We start from the raw sequence: 16853 nt of genomic DNA on the forward strand, positions 1-16853 counted from the left end.
CATTTCAGTTTAGCTTCAGTGAATTGATGTAATGGTGCTGGAGCATTATAGGATGAGGAAATAGACCACATGCAGCACAACCTATGTACAATGTTGTGGTATTTTCATGCACACGCTAAGCACATAGTTTCCACAGAACCAATCAAATTGAACTTTACTCTTGCAGTGGGTGGAGGGTGCATATTATTCAAAGAATGAAGAAGACCTTACAAGGTAGGTTATTTATCCTAGCTAGTGCCATTCATAGATGGCTTTTCTATGGTCCCAATTAGACCACAATACATGGAATATTTAATCATGTCTGATTTATCTTTTATATAACCTTCAATTCTGTTTTTCAAAATGAACTGGTTATTGTCTTCAAGAAATCTGTTCCAATAGTGTCCTGGGGTGAGTAATGGTGAAAAGCTTTTAATCCCCAGTCTTGCTTGAGGCATATTTGGATTTGTGTTTTAATTCCCCAGTCACAGTTCATGGGGGGATTTTAACTGTCTCTGGGTTTCTGGCAGGGAAGATTCCTGACTGCCCACAGCAGAGTGAGGCCACGGTGATTTTAACTGAGAGGGAGCGGAGTCCAGGGAAGGCCAAAACTTTCCATGTTGGGAGCTCCTGCACCTCTGGGCCCCATAAAGGAAATTACAAAAAAAAATTCTCTTAGAATGGCCTCTTGTGCTTTCGATCCTCTTCTCACTTGACTTTACCTGGCGGAAAAGCTGCAGTGACTTCCCCACACGGGTCAGAGATAAAATGGTGGTTGGGATCTGATGATGTCATCGGATCCCAATCTGCATCTTTAAAGAGGGATCCTGCCAGCTTCAGATAGGTGCCTTTGCTTCCTACTCAGAAGAGCAGGTTAAAATTGAAACATTCATGTGAAACATCAGCAGGTAAGTGAGTTGGTCAATTTTAACTGCCGATCTGCCTAGTTTCAATCAGGTGGGTAAGGTAAGGGTAAAATAAACCCCAAAGTTCAAGAGCCAGCCCTTTTTCTATATTATCCATACTTTTCAAACATTTTTAACATTTTGGGTTATGTATCAGTCTTTTCTTCATTGACTGTTAAGTCCCTCAACCCAAGTTTGCCTCTGATTCATAAATTATTCTTGCTGCTTGCTGTGAACTTTCTCTAATGCATCAAGGTAGCTTGTCAAATTTTTGGCATTCTAAATATGTCTTAGCGGGATTAAAATAACCTGCTTTAGCCTGAAATCAGATGGCTTTGGATATGTATGCCAGTATTAGAACAATCATGTTAGTAACAGTGTTACATTTTAACTGTATGATGAAGGTATTTATTCCATATTGACTTGATAGTCAAGTAAACATGAAGAAAGCTTCATTGAAATTGGCTTTCTTTTTGAAGGGCTACTGAAAATCTTAAACAAATTGTTACTGTACATGAAGCCTTTTGTTGGAAGGCTGTAGCATTTCAATAGGCATTGCAAGATAACTGGATGATCTGTAACCCAAATAAACCAGGAGAAAATAAAAGTGGTGTCTCTTTAAAGTTCTCTAATCCTGCAAGCTGTTTGGATAGTTTCACAAATTCAAAAATCGTTTCAAATATTAAAAATCTAGGAACATATTAGACCAGAAAATACTATTGAGGTCCAACTGGCCATTAGAATTTTGGAAACTTAAATAAGTCCCCTTGGGTTTCTTTTTCTCCTTTAGTTTCTCCTTGTGGCTCTGGTGCCGAAACCCTGGTATCTGTTTAGTTGCCCTCCTGCCTCAGGATGTCCAAACCCAGGGTGTCCCCATTGTAGTACAGTGACCAAAATTGTACGCTGTATTCCAGATGGGGTCAAACCAGTGCTGTGTGTAAGCTTACTGTTGTCTTTTTAGATGCCTATAACACCATATGTGAAAGTTCACTAAGGAAATAGAAGATTACAGTTGTTTTAAAGCTGCACAATTTGAGCTTAGTATATTTAATGTAATCTACATGTTTATGAATTCTGATTGCAATATTAAATTCTAATTTAATTGCTCTCTTTCAGGGCCAGTCTTATTGGATGAATTTGTGGAATGGTTTAAAGACAGACAGATGTCCTAGCACTTTTGATTCAGAAACAGCTCAACATCCATATTCAACATTAGCCATAAAAGACCTAAGAAAACAGATTTGAAATGCATTTTTGTTTGTGTTTTCCCCCTCCCAAAAAATTCTGACTTGCTGAAAGCATTAAATATCTACAAGCACTGTGCAACAAGCACTTAAATCTGGTATCAAACTTTATTCTGAGCCTGCTTTGCAATTTTGTAATAGGACTATAATTATGGTACTGCAGACCACACTGTGATATCTTGCTGTTGACATTGTGAATTCTGTGTTGTAAGCTGTTTCATGCAGAAACCTTTTCCCAGAGGGATTGTGAATTTCAATGAGAATTGTATTAAATGGTTAAAAGTCTTAGATGAATATTTGTTGAAAAGACTTCTTAATCTTATCCAGTGTATGATTCAAGTAGAACTGTTCTGTACAACTTAACTGATGAAACTCAAGATTAGATTTTTTTTTTTTTTAAGTATAATTTGTTGGGCAATGGTATAACATTGTTTTGATTCACTGCACCTAGCTGTGATCTGTTGAAATGACTAATGCACCATATGGGTTGTTTAGCCCTAATTTTTGCCTTGTACTCCTGGCTAATAGGCTGGGCTGCTATTTTTTGTGTTTTGATTTGTACAACTAGCTGCAAACATTAAATTGCCCATTCAGTGGGCACATAAGCTTGATAATGTTACCAAGTTTGCACGTTTTAAAGTTATTAGAATGTATGAATGTCAGATGTACAGACCAACTAGTATTCAGGTATGTGTTTAGAATCATGTGTATGATTCCACCTCCTCCTCCTCCCCCCCCCCCCCCCCCACATACCACTTACTGATGAGAAAAGTGCTGACTTATTCTCATCAGGTTTTTTTTTATCCGGTGTTACAGGTCAACTGCACTAATGTAACTTTGCTGGCTTGGCTTTGATTTAGGATTGAGATTAATGTAACCTGTATCATAATATGACAATGCCATTAAAGCTTTCTTTTGACCATGTCAGCAAGTAAAAGTCTGTACATCTGAAACAAGTTATTTTCTAGTGTTGCATTTTTCTGTTGCCTACGACAACTTCCACCAAAGACCACAGTTATTGCCTATCTACCTGTACACAGACAAGTAATAAAATCTGGTCACTTCTTGTATTGCATCTTTTCCTGTACCAATAGACTTAATTATATGCCACAGTATCTGCTTTCTATTAACATGGTTCATAAATTCCCATTGATTTGGAAACTTTTGCCTGTGAAATGGGACACGGTATAGGAGGGATAACAGAGAAGTTACTTAACTTTAAATTACTATCAATAATGGGACATCTTTATCAATGCTGGAAAATGAATTATGCCATTATGGTAAATGTATTATTTGAGACTATAATGCACAAGGATCGGACTGTTCCAAAATAAACTTTCCCTATTAACCCCTGTAAATGGTATCCTACTAAAACGTAAAGATGTAGTAGATAAGGGCCATTTTAGTATACCGAAGTACATTTATTTTCAGTCTAGCATATAAACAAGATAATATTGTTAATTGCACTTCCATCAAATAAGAAAAATACTACTTTAAATGTCTGCTATACAGACAGTACATAGTATTGCTAAGCATTTTAATGCACCTGTCAGTCTGTTTTTGCTAATCTGGTTCAATATTAGTGGTGATTTTAAAGCCATGTGAAGTGGAACAGTCTCTTTTCCTAGCTGCTGTGAAAATTATTTCTAGTCTTGTATTCGATTTCTTGTTCTTCTGTGTTTTGAAACTGACAGAATCATACGTATTGAAATGTCTTTAATTGGAACTTTTTAAAGTGCCATGTATAATTGTCACTTCTGTTTGTTCTCTCCCAAAAGCATATAATGGAAAATAAAATTATCAATTTCTTTTTTTTTAATTGGGGAAAAAATATGAAAAACTGTTACATTTCCATCTGCCGGTTGAGGCATGCAAGATCACTTATACCATAAGTTCTACTGATTCAGAAATTAAAAGCTTCAGGCAGTTTTAAGCACCAGATTGTATAGCATGGAAAATTAAAGGCTTTTGCTCTTTTTTTCTTTCCAACCACTACAGAGATATACTTTGCATATGTTTTTTAATTTTAGATCGTCTCTCTAATACCAACACAATTAACTCCTAGATTTTTTTTTTAAATTGACCAATAATACAATCTATTATTCAATGTTGTCTTGGAATGTGATCTACTTAGTGGAGTTATTGATGCATTTTAAATTGTTAAAGATTGGCATTAAACTGATGTAGGATATGTTGAAGGGTAATCCAGATCAATCCCATATATTTGCTAATTTTGAAGTCGGTCTAGATGGGTCAAATCCGCTAACCTAGGCTTTTCTTTTAAACTTTATTTGCTTATTTTGCATTTATTCTCTGCAGTTCCTTCTGGAAATGCCAGCAAATAGTATTTAAACAAAAAATGAATTGTTGGAGTGGCTTGTACATTTGTATATGAAAGGTTCCCTTATTATGCTGCAGTTAAATTTTATACTTTGATTTAACTTAACTTTAAGTTTTGCTTTGGTAAAGTTGAGGCAGCATTTTTTAATTTTAAAGTTGAGGTTGGATCAATTGTTGGAATGTTTGCACAATGATGAGTACCTAGTGTAAAAAGATAATACCCCACCTCTAGCACTTTTTTGTGAAGGATATTGGATAGCTTGTGTTTTATTCATTTTCAGCTAATGCAGACTTGGAATCCTCTCTCAACTAATGTTCTTCAAGAGCCATCTCATTACACCATGGTATGTTCTTTTTATTTTTACCTGAAATGCACTTCAGTCCAAAACTTTCAAACTTTTTTTGATCAGCTAGGCAAATTGGGTATTATATTTATATCCATCTAGGTATGGTAAAATCTGTGTAAACTTGCACTTTATGGGAACATGCAAAGGAGGATTCGGTGAATGTATAAATGAGAAGAACCCCATGAACTAGTACAGATGACTGGTTTCCTACAGCTGCAGAGTTTCTGTTTCACTGACCTGCACGATTACAAATTATCTGATATTTCACAACATTTATTCACAAATGAAATCTGGCTGCTTGTTAATGATTCAAGAGTGATGTCTACATTTTGCGTGTAGACAAATTATATATAGTTTTCACTAATACCATGAATTTTGATAATGCAGTACTTGCCGATTTATAGAATATCACCTGTAGTAAATCATCTTCCCCACCCCCAAAATAGACCAAAACATTCTCTATGGATCCCAAAGACTGCCTTATAGAATGATGTAATTTTCAAAAATGACTAAGCTATTGCATTTAAATTGAAAAACAATAATTGCTTTGTGATTTCTAGGCAGATTCACAAAAGGGGATGTTGTATTTTTTTGTTCCTTTTTGATAATGCTGTTTTATCAAGCTTATGTTTTGTATTATTTCTGCCCTGTTACTGTGTGTAGGTATATTTTTGTTGGGTTCAATTCCTTGGAATGATGGAGTAATGATTGCCAACTAGCTTAGAATAATCAAATACAAAAAGTTCTCTGCGCTGTTTAGTCACAAAATCAATGTAAAGCATGTCTCGTGCACAACAGAACAGCTGTTCAAATAAGTAAGTGGTGCTCCCACTCTTGAAAATGTTTCGTAATTTTAAAGTCTTCCTTATTTGGATTGTAAAAATGACTTGTTAGCTGGGTGCATTTTGTTTCAAATGTTGAGCTAAGCTTGTTTTTCATTTTGTTAGCACACAGTATCTGTATTGCCTTAGTGTCATTAAATAATGGTGTTTAAATTGAAAAATGGGTTATGATTTTTATTTTTGTTTCATTTTGGCTTTAATTTTATACATGCATATGATAACAGACCTTCCACCACATACTCTAATTAAAAAGGCACGGTCAGTATATCTTTTGGAAGAAATAGCATAAACTGAATAACCTCGTCCACTGAAGTAGTACAACTAAAATATATTTTTGTTCGCAAAAGTCACACTAGTCAGAGGGAGGATAAATTCCTCACCTTGAATAATATTAGGAATTGAGATGTTCTGAAGCCATTAGAACTGAGTCAAATGGCATGAGCTAATGTCCTGGCCAGGTAACTAGGGTGTCCATGTCTTCACTTGGTACCAATATAGTAAAAGTATACATCTATTCTAATAACACATTTATACATTGAAGAGAATAGGAAAAATAAATACTTTAAGAACAATGGCCAAGGACACTTGTGATTGGTGTTGCTTTATGGAATCCATTTTGCAGAGACCTGTGACTCACTCTGGTATCAACTTGCCAGAAATGGGAAATACTTGGAGTATATCTAGGCTGTGATTCCACGGGTGAATAAGGCAATTGGAGAAAATTTAAAACTTAAAAAAAACATTTAGGGCTGACGAGGCAATAATAAAAATAAATGCTAGAATTAAAAAAAAAATAGGCAAGCTACAAAAAGGGAGATTTGAAATGTTAGAGGAATGAGAGAAAACTCAACATCCCATCAGTCACCCAGAATGCTTATTTACGTGGCCACCAGATCACCCACCTTTGCCCATACCTCGTCCCCACTCCCACACCTCGTCCCCACTCCCACTTAAATGCTTATCCATAACATTAACTCAATTTCTGCAATGCCCTACTTGCTGGCCTTAAACTTGTCTAAAATTCAGCAACCCGTTTCACACTTAAGTTTCTATAGTTCTATCTGTTTATTTTAACAGATTTTCTGTTTTGGATACTGCTGGGTGAGATGGTTTCTCAGGGGAATGCAGCAAGAGCCAAGTCCGTGGCACTACGAGTGGCTCAGCTGCACAGGAGGGGAGGAAAAAGAGTGGGAGAGCAATAGTGATAGGGGATTCTATCGTAAGGGGAACAGATAGACGTGACTCCAGGATAGTATGTTGCCTCCCTGGTGCCAGGATCAAGGATGTTACTGAGCGGCTGCAGGACATTCTGAAGAGGGAGGGTGAACAGCCAGAGGTCGTGGTCCATATTGGTACCAACGACATAGGTAGAAAGGGACGAGGTCCTGCAAGCAGAATATAGAGAGCTAAGAAATAAAGAGCAGGACCTCAAAGGTAGTAATCTCAGGATTACTCCCAGTGCCACGTGCTAGTGAGAGCAGAAATAGGAGAATAAACCGGATGAATGCATGGCTGGAGAGATGGTGTAGAAGGGATAGATTTAAATTCATTTAGGCATTGGGACCAATTCTGGGGAAGGTGGGACTTGTACAAGCTGGACGGGTGACACCTCTGCAGAAACGGGACCAACATCCTCGTGGGGGGGGGAAGGGAAGGAGAGGGGTTGCTAGTGCTGTTGGGAAGGATTTAAACTAGTTTGTCAGGGGGCTGGGAACCTAAGTGTGGGCCCAGAACGGAGAGAAACAAAGCTGGAAGTGCAAATTAGAAAAGTAGTCAGCGAAACTAGTATGGAGCAGAAACAAAGGCCAATAGTGAAGAGGGTCAAAGTGCAGAAAAATATTAAAACCGGCAAAGTTTAAGGCACTTTATCTAAATGCACGTAGCATTTGCAACAAGGTAGATGAGAATTAATGGCACTAATAGAAGTAAATGGGTATGATGTAATTGCCATTACAGAGACATGGTTGCAGGGTAACCAAAGCTGGGAACTGAATGTTCCAGGGTACTCAACATTTAGAAAGGACAGACAAAAAGGAAAAGGACGCTGTTAAGGGATGAGATCGGTACGGTAGAGATAAAAGATCTTGGCTTGGCAGATCGTGATGTAGAACTGGAATCAGTTTGGGTGGAGCTAAGAAACTGCAAAGGGTGGAAAACATTGGTGGGAGTTGTGTATAGTCCACCAAACCGTAATGGTAATATAGAGCACAGTATCAATCGAGATTAGAAGTGCATGTAACAAGGGCAATGTGGTAATCATGGGGGACTTTAATCTACATATTGACTGGCCAAATCAAATTACCACTAATGGTGTGGAGGACGAATTCTTGGAATGCATGTAAGATGGTTTCCTGGATCAGTATGTGGAGAAACCAACCAGGGAACAGGCTATTCTGGATCTGGTACTGTATAATGAGAAAGGGCTAATCAATAATCTTGTGGTAAAGGGGCCTTTAGGGACAAGTGACCATAATATGATTAAATGTTTTTTGTCTTTTTTTGTTTTTCATACAGACCCATGCATCTGCAACATTTTACCCCTTGTGACCCCACCTCATTGTTCTTTGATGTAATGTTTTCCTGACTGGCCTGTTTGGACACCTTTGATTATCTCTCTGCCAAGGTGTGATAAAGGGCAGTTAGAAAGATTACCTGTAATCATCTGGCCTTATTCTCTATCTGTGTCTATAGGCATCTCTCCACTTCACCTGACAAAGGAGCAGCGCTTCGAAAGCTTGTGATTTCAAATAAAACTGTTGGCCTATAACCTGGTGTTGTGTGACTTCTTACAAAAGAAATTAAAGCTAGTATTAAGTCAAAGGAGGAAGCTTATAAAGTTGCCAGAAAAAGCGGTCAGCCTGAAGATTGGGATTTTTTAGAAATCAGCAAAGGGGGACCAAGAAATTGATGGATAAAGGGAAAATATGAGCACAAACTAGCAAAAAATATAAAAACAGATTGTGAAAGCTTCCATAGGTATGTGAAAAGGAAAATACTGGCGATGGTAAATGTAGCTCCTTTACAGTTGGAGACGGAAGAATTTATAATGGAAAATGAGGAAATGGCAGAGGAAATTAAATAAATACACTTTGGCCTAGAAATTTGGTGGACTGCGCCACCAGTTAGCACCCAAAGAGGGCACTTAGTGGGTTTAGCGCCACTGGCCATGCGTTCCCACAAAATTTAGCGGGGCACTAATGGCGGCGTTGGCCTGTAGCGCTGCGCCGCCACTGATGACGTCATCGGTGTGCGCCCCGCTACCGCCATATTTGGTCGCGCCCCCCCGCTGTAACGCCGGTCGCAATTTGCGACTGGTTCAGGGGGGCCTACCTGCGCCGGTAGTGCCGCTAATTAAAGGGGAGGTGCGGGGCGGCCATTTTTTTTTGCTGGCCACCTGCCAGCACCACCGTCTCTGGCCTCCTGAGGCCCACCCCCCCCCCCGGGCAGTGCCGGCTGTGTCCCAAGAGTCCGGCACTTCTCCTCGGTGCCGGGTTCTCTTGCCGGCACTCGCGATCACTGAACGTGCTGGTGCAGGCCCCTCCCCTTTAAGAAGGGGAGGAAGGCCTGCAGTACCGCAGCGCACCGTACACTGCGGCACGTTGCGATATTCAGCTGCAGCGCCCCAAGAGGGATGCGGGGTGCCTCGAGCAGCGCCCCGGTTTAGGGCGCTGAAACGGAATATCTGGCTGGCGCAAGCGGCTCTGCCCGGAGCGGTAATTCCGGTGCCCAGGTGAGCTTGGCGCCCTGCCGAATTTCTAGGCCTTTGTTTCTGTCTTCACGGAGGAAGACACAAAAAAAACTCCCAGAAATACGAGAAAACCAAGGGCGTGGCGAGAATGAGGAACTTAAAGAAATTATTAGTAAAAAAAAAAAGTACGAACAAAATTAATGGGACTAAAAGTCAATTAAATCCCAAGGACCGGATCACCTACATCCTAGGGTTTTGAAAGAGGTGGCCATTGGAATAGTGGACGCATTGGATGTCATCTTCCAAAATTCTATAGATTCTGGAATGGTTCCTACAGATTGGAGGGTAGCAAATGTAGCCCTGCTATTTAAGAAAGGAGGGAGAGAGAAAATGGGGAACTACAGACCTATTAAGCTAACATCAGTAGTTGGGAAAATGCTGGAATCTATTATAAAGGATGCAATAACTGGGCACTTAGAAACTAATAGTAAGATTGGGCAGAGTCAACATGGATTTATGAAAGGGAAATCCTGTTTGACAAACCTATTGGAGTTCTTTGAGGATGTAACTAGACAAAGGGGAACCAGTAGATGTGGTGTATCTAGATTTTCAGAAGGCCTTTGATAAGGTCCCACACAAGAGGTTGGTGAACAAAATTAGGGCACATGGAATTGGGGGTAATATACTAGCATGGATTGAGAATTGGTTAACAGACAGAAAACAAAGTTAGGGTTAAACGGGTCTCTTTCAGGATGGTAGGCTGTAACTAGTGGGTTATCGCAAGGATCGGTGCTTGGGCCCCAGCTATTCACAATCTATATCAATGATTTGGATGAGGGGAGTAAATGTAACATTTCCAAATTTGCTGATGATACAAAGCTAGGTGGCAGTATCAGTTGCGAAGAGGATGTGAAGAGGCTTCAAGGGGATTTCGACAGGCTTTGGTAGAAAAAACAGAAAGGCAGAGTATTTCCTAAATGGTGAAAGATTGGGGAATGCAGATGCTCAAAGGGACCTGGGTGTCCTTGTACATGAGTCACTGAAAGTGAATGTGCAGGTGCAGCAAGCCATTAGGAAGGCAAATGGTATGCTGGCTTTCATTACAAGAGGATTTGAGTACAGGAGTCTTACTCCAATTATATAGGGCCTTGGTGAGACCACACCTGGAGTACTGTGTACAATTTTGGTCTCCTTACCTAAGGAAGGATATACTTGCCATAGAGGGAGTGCAACGAAGGTTCACGAGATTGATTCCTGGGATGGCGAGACTGTCGTATGAGAAGAGATTGAGTAAACTAGGCCTGTATTCTCTTGAATTCAGAAGAATGAGGGGATCTCATTGAAGCGTACAAAATTATTACAGGGCTTGATAGGATGGATGCTGGGAGAATGTTTCTCTTGGCTGGGGAGTCTAGAACCAGGGGCCACAGCCTCAAGATAAAGGGTAGGCCATTCAGGACTGATGAGAATAAATTTCTTCACACACACACGGTGGTGAATCTTTGGAATTCTCTACCCCAGAGGGCTGTGGAGGCTCAGTCATTGGGTATATTCAAAACAGAAGTCGATAGATTTCTGACTAGTAAGGGCATCAAGGGATATGGCGATAGGGCCAGTGAATGGATTTGAGGCAGAAGATCAGCCATGATCTCATTGAATGGCAGAGCAGGCTCGAAGGGCCGAATGGCCTACTCCTGCTTCTTATGTTCCTACTACTGACTGATTTCTGAATAAGGAATTATGGTCCTGATAGTTGTATCCAAGAAGTATTAATGTGTCTCAATACCTGAATTGTTACATTAATAGAGTATAACCCTGGAAGCTGATTCATTTGGTTTGTGTTTCACTTCAGATTTAGGAGACTTACATTTGTGACACAACAATAGTTAATGCATCACCACTGCTACAATAGCCTATATTTGATGTTCATAGAAATGGCCTTAATTTAGACCAGTAGGTCCTAAGTATGGGTAGTTTAAAAGGCAGTAGAATCTAATGCATTAAGTTTAATGTTTTAAATAAAAGCAAAATTTAGGGACAACTTAATTTTCTCCTTTTAGGTGATACGGGGCTGCATATTTTAGATGTTTGTGCTGCCCTCAGGTGGTCATTTGAGTTATGCCATTGATAATCCGCTTTTACAAACTGCAAACTTCCATCCATATTTGAACAACCAGACTAGACCTACAAGAATTAGACATTAGGCTTGCAGAAATGCAGCTGTTCACACTTGCATCTTAACATCCTTTAACTGCAATGTCTTAATTTATGGATCAAATAGCAATTCCAGTGTTCATAACCATTTTTGGGAGGTAAAGGTAATTTAATTCTAAAATAAATTAACTTAATTCGACTTCGTTGGGTCTATGTCCTGGAATTCCCTGCCTAACACACCAACAGAACAAAGACTTCAAGGAGAAGGCACACCAGTATCTCCTCGGGACAACCAGAGATGAGCAATAAATGCAGCCTTGCCAGAGAACAAATTTTTTAAAAATCTTATTTTAAGGAAAAAAGGTGGACTATTCTAAAATAAATCTGTGTTCCTCACTCAAACATTTTCCAAACCAGTAAAGAACTGGGAGTAACTAAACACTAAACTGAAGTTAGAAAATTTTAATGGAATGCTCCACCTGCACATTAAAGATTAAACAAAAAGAACTTGCATTTATATAGCATCCCTAATGCTTCACAGCCAATTAATTACTTTTGCAGTGTAGTCCGAGAACTACAGCAGCCAAGTTGCACACAGCAAGACCTTATAAACAGAAATGCAATATACGACCAGATAACGGTAGCATTGTGGTTATGTTACTGGACGAGTAATCCAGAGGCCTGGACTAATGATCTGGCGACATGAGTTCAAATCCCACCACGCGCAGCTGGGATTCAATTAAATAAATCTGGAATTTTAAAAAAGCTAGTATCAGTAATGTTGACCATGAAACTATCGGATTGTCGTAAAAACCCATCTGGTTCACTAATGACCTTTAGACCCATAGCAATGTGGTTGATTCTTAACTGTCCTCTGAAATGACCTAGCAAGCCACTCAGTTGTAAAAAAACTGGCTACGGACATAACAATGGTACACCCAGACCAGTCAACCCTGCAAAGTTCTCCTCACCAACATCTGTGCCAAAATTGGGAGAGCAATCCCACAGATTAGTCAAGCAAAAGCCTGACATAGTCATACATAGAAGATAGGAGTAGGCCATTCGGCCCCTCGAGCCTGCTCCGCCATTCAATGAGATCATGGCTGATCGTCCAAATTCAGTACCCTGTTCCTGCCTTCTCTCCAGATCCCTTTAGTCTTAAGAAATATATCCAACTCCTTCTTGAATATATTTAATGAATTGGCCTCCACTGCCTTCTGTGGTAGAGAGTTCCACAGGTTCACCACTCTCTGGGTGAAGAAATTCCTCCTCATCTCTGTCCTAAATGGCTTACCCTTTAACCTTAGACACTGACCCATGGTTCTGGACTCCCCGACCATTGGGAACATCCTTCCAGTGTATAGTCCTGTTAGAATTTTATAAGTTTCGATGAGATCCCCTTTCAATCTTCTAAACTCCAGCGAGTATAAGCCCAATCGACACAATCTCTCCTCATACGTCATTCCTGCCATCCCAGGTATCAGCCTGGTGAATCTTCGCTGCACTCCTTCCATGGCAAAAACATCCTTCCTCAGATAAGGTGACCAAAACTGCACACAATACTCCAGATGTGGTCTCACCAAGGCCCTGTACAACTGCAGCAAGACATCCTTGTTCCTGTACTCAAACCCTCTGGCTACGAAGGCCAACATACCATTTGCCGCCTTAACCGCCTGCTACACCTGCATGCTTACTTTCAGCGACTGGTGCACAAGGACGCCCAGGTCTCGTTGCACTTCCCCTTCTCCCAATCTATTGCCATTTAGATAATCTGCCACCTTGTTTTTGACACCAAAGTGGATAACCTCGCATTTATCCACGTTATATTGCATTTGCCATGCTTCTGCCCAATCACCCAACCTGTCCAGATCATACTGGAGTTTATCGGTATCCTCCTCACAACACACACGCCCACCCAGCTTTGTGTCATCTGCAAACTTGGAGATATTACATCTAGTTCCCTCATCCAGATCATTAATATATATTGTGAATAGCTGGGGTCCAAGGACCGATCCCTGCGGTACCCCACTAGTCACTGCCTGCCACTCGGAAAAAGAGCCGTTTATTCCAACTCTTTGCTTTCTGTCTGCCAACCAGTTCTCTATCCAAGTCAATACCTTGCCCCCAATCCCATGTGCCTTAATTTTACACACTAATCTCTTATGCGGGACCTTATCGAAAGCCTTTTGAAAATCCAAATACACCACATCCACTGGTTCTCCCTTATCTATTTTACCAGTTACATCCTCAAAAAATTCCAGTAGATTAGTCAAGCATGATTTACCTTTTGTAAATCCATGTTGACTTTGTCTGATCCTGTCACTGTTTTCCAAGTGCTCTGCTATTACATCTTTTATAATGGACTCTAGCATTTTCCCCACTACCGATGTCAGGCTTACCAGTCTGTAATTCCCTGTTTTCTCTCTACCACCCTTTTTGAACAGTGGGGTAACATTAGCTACCCTCCAATCCATGGGTATTGTTCCAGAGTCTATCGAATTTTGGAAGATGACCAGCAATGCATCTACTATTTCTAGGGCCACTTCCTTAAGTACGCTAGGATGTAGATTATCAGGCCCTGGGGATTTGTCGGCCCTCAATCCCATCAATTTCCCTAACACCATTTCCCGACAAATACTGATTTCTATCAGTTCCTCCCTGTCATTAGACCCTATGCTCCCCGACATCTTTGGGAGGTTATTTGTGTCCTCCTTTGTGAAGACAGAACCAAAATGGTCTGCCATTTCTTTGTTCCCCATTATAAATTCCCCAGATTCTGACTGCAAGGGACTTACACTTGACTTCACCAATCTTTTTCTCTTCACATATCTATAAAAGTCAGTCAGTTTTTATGTTCCCTGCAAGCTTACTCTCATATTCTATTTCCCCCCTCTTAATTAATCCCCTCTTTAACCAGCAATGCTACCCCACCTCCTTTTCCTTTTTGCCTATCTTTGCTGAATATTGAATACCCCGGGATATTGAGTTCCCAGCCTTGGCCACCCTGGAGCCATGTTTCCGTAATCCCAATCATATCATATTCGTTTACCTCTATTTGCACAGCTAATTCATCCCATCTACCATCAACCCTTTGAGTGCTCCTTGCATTAAGACACAAAGCCTTCAGGCTTGTTTTTTTAACTCTCTTAAAATTATTATTTACTGTGGCCATGTATGATTTAAACCCTTGATTTCTCTGCCTGCCACTTTTGTTTTTCTCCTTCCTGTCTTTTGCTTTTATCCTTGTTTCCCTTTCCTCTGTCTCTCCGCTCAGGTTCCCAACCCCCTGCCATTTTAGTTTAAACCCTCCTCCAGAGCATAAGCAAACACTCCCCCTAGGACATTGGTCCCAGCCCTGCCCAGGTGCAAACCGTCTGTTTTGTACTGGTCCCACCTTCCCCAGAACCGGTTCCAATGTCCCAGAAATTTGAATCCCTCCCCCTTGCACCATTCCTCGAGCCACGTATTCATCTGAAATATCTTTCTATTTCTACTCTGACTAGCATGTGGCACTGGTAGCAATCCTGAGATTACTACCTTTGTGGTCCTATTTTTTAATTTACCTCCTAACTCCCTATATTCAGCTTTTAGGACCTCATCCGGTTTTTACCTATATCGTTGGTACCTATATGCACCACGACAACTGGCTGTTCACACTCCCCTTCCAAAATGTTCTGCAGCCGCTCTGAGACATCCTTGACCCTTGCACCAGGGAGGCAACACACCATCCTGGAGTCTCGTTTGCGGCCGCAGAAACGCCTATCTATTCCCCTTACAATAGAATCCCCTATCACTATAGCTCTCCCAGTCTTTTTCCTCCTGTTCTGTGCAGCAGAACCACCCCTGGTGCCAGGAAGTTGGCTGCTGCTGCCTTCCCTGGTAAGCCATCCCCCCCATCAGTATCCAAAGCGGTATATCTGTTTGAGAGGGGGATGGCCACAGGGGACCCCTGCACTACCTGCCTGTGCCTACTACTCTGCCTGTTGGTCACCCGTTCCCTCTCTGCCTGTGCCAACTTTACCTGCGGTGTGACCAACTGATCAAACGTGCTATTCACGACGTCCTCAGCATCGCGAATAGTCCAGTATGTATCCAATCGCTGCTCCAGCACCATAATGCGGTCTGCCAGTAGCTGCACACACTTCCTGCACACATGGTTGTCAGGGACACAGGAAGTGTCCCTGAGTTACCACATAGCGCAAGAGGAGCATACCATGGCACCGGGCTGTCCTGCCATGACTTACCCTTTAATTAATTGCAATTAAATTAAACCAATGAATCCCACCAATTTCACTACAGTTAAATGATATATTTAAGGGCCCTAGTTTACAAACTGTCCCCGCTACACCACAGAGACCTTAAAAACTATAAACCACAGAGTTAAAGTTTTAAAAAAGAGAGAAATACTCCCAACCAATCACTTACCTGTTTTGTGGTGACGTCACACCTCGATTACTTTTTACTTCTCTCCCTCCCTGAAATTGGAGATTAGTAAACCTACCCGTGCTCGGGCTTACCTTTTTATACTGCCGCCGCTGCCGCTCTGAGGCCTACCCGCACTCGGGCTTACCTTTTTATACTGCCGCCGCTCAAGTTCCCACCGCTGCCGCTCTGAGGCCTACCCGCACTCGGGCTTACCTTTTTATACTGCCGCCGTTCGAGTTCCCGCCGCTGCCGCTCTGAGGCCTACCCGTGCTCGGGCTTACCTTTTTATACTGCCGCCGCTCGAGTTCCCGCCGCAGCCGCTCTGAGGCCTACCCGCGCTCGGGCTTACCTTTTTATACTGCCGCTGCTTGAGATCCCGCCGCTGCCGCTCTGAGGCCTACCCGCGCTCGGGCTTACCTTTTTATACTGCCGCCGCTCGAGTTCCCGCCGCTGCTGCTCTGAGGCCTACCCGCACTCGGGCTTACCTTTTTATACTGCCACCGCTCGAGTTCCCACCGCAGCCGCTCTGAGGCCTACCCGCACTCAGGCTTACCTTTTTATACTGCCGCCGCTCGAGTTCCCGCCGCAGCCGCTCTGAGGCCTACCCGTGCTCGGGCTTACCTTTTTATACTGCCGCCGCTGCCGCTCTGAGGCCTACCCGCGCTCGGGCTTACCTTTTTATACTGCCGCCACTCAAGTTCCCGCCGCTGCCGCTCTGAATCATATCTTTTAGCCAATGTCCCAAACTCCTCCATCACCATCCCTGGGTATGTGTGTGTTCAGTGCCATTCGCAACTCCTCAAATAATGAAGCAGTCTATGTTCGCATGCAGCAAGACCTGGACGACATTTATAAGTGGCAAGTAACATTCGCGCCACACAAGGGCCGGGCAATGATTATCTCCAACAAGCAAGAGTCTAACCACTGCC

At 41.7% G+C, this 16853-nt stretch overlaps 1 protein-coding gene across 4 annotated transcripts in view; it reads left to right on the forward strand.

Annotated features, from left to right (window-relative positions):
* dcun1d4 (DCN1, defective in cullin neddylation 1, domain containing 4 (S. cerevisiae)) overlaps positions 1–5818 on the forward strand; it is a 53164-nt gene extending 47346 nt beyond the window's left edge. For 2 of the 4 annotated variants that reach the window (XR_015074125.1, XM_085969931.1), the window contains exon 9: positions 2001–5818. Coding sequence is in view for 2 of the 4 variants with exons in the window: in XM_085969931.1 (XP_085826057.1) it covers positions 2001–2056 (56 nt within the window). In the remaining 2 variants the exon portion in view is untranslated. Of the gene's footprint in view, positions 1–166; positions 214–2000 lie in introns of all 4 variants that reach the window. The other 2 variants (XM_085969932.1, XM_085969934.1) reach the window with 2 other exon arrangements.
* The last annotated feature ends 11035 nt before the right edge of the window (positions 5819–16853 follow it).

This window comes from Somniosus microcephalus, chromosome 2, assembly GCF_052327205.1.
Source record: "Somniosus microcephalus isolate GS21.2 chromosome 2, FLI_Smic_1.0, whole genome shotgun sequence".
NCBI lineage: Eukaryota > Metazoa > Chordata > Chondrichthyes > Squaliformes > Somniosidae > Somniosus > Somniosus microcephalus.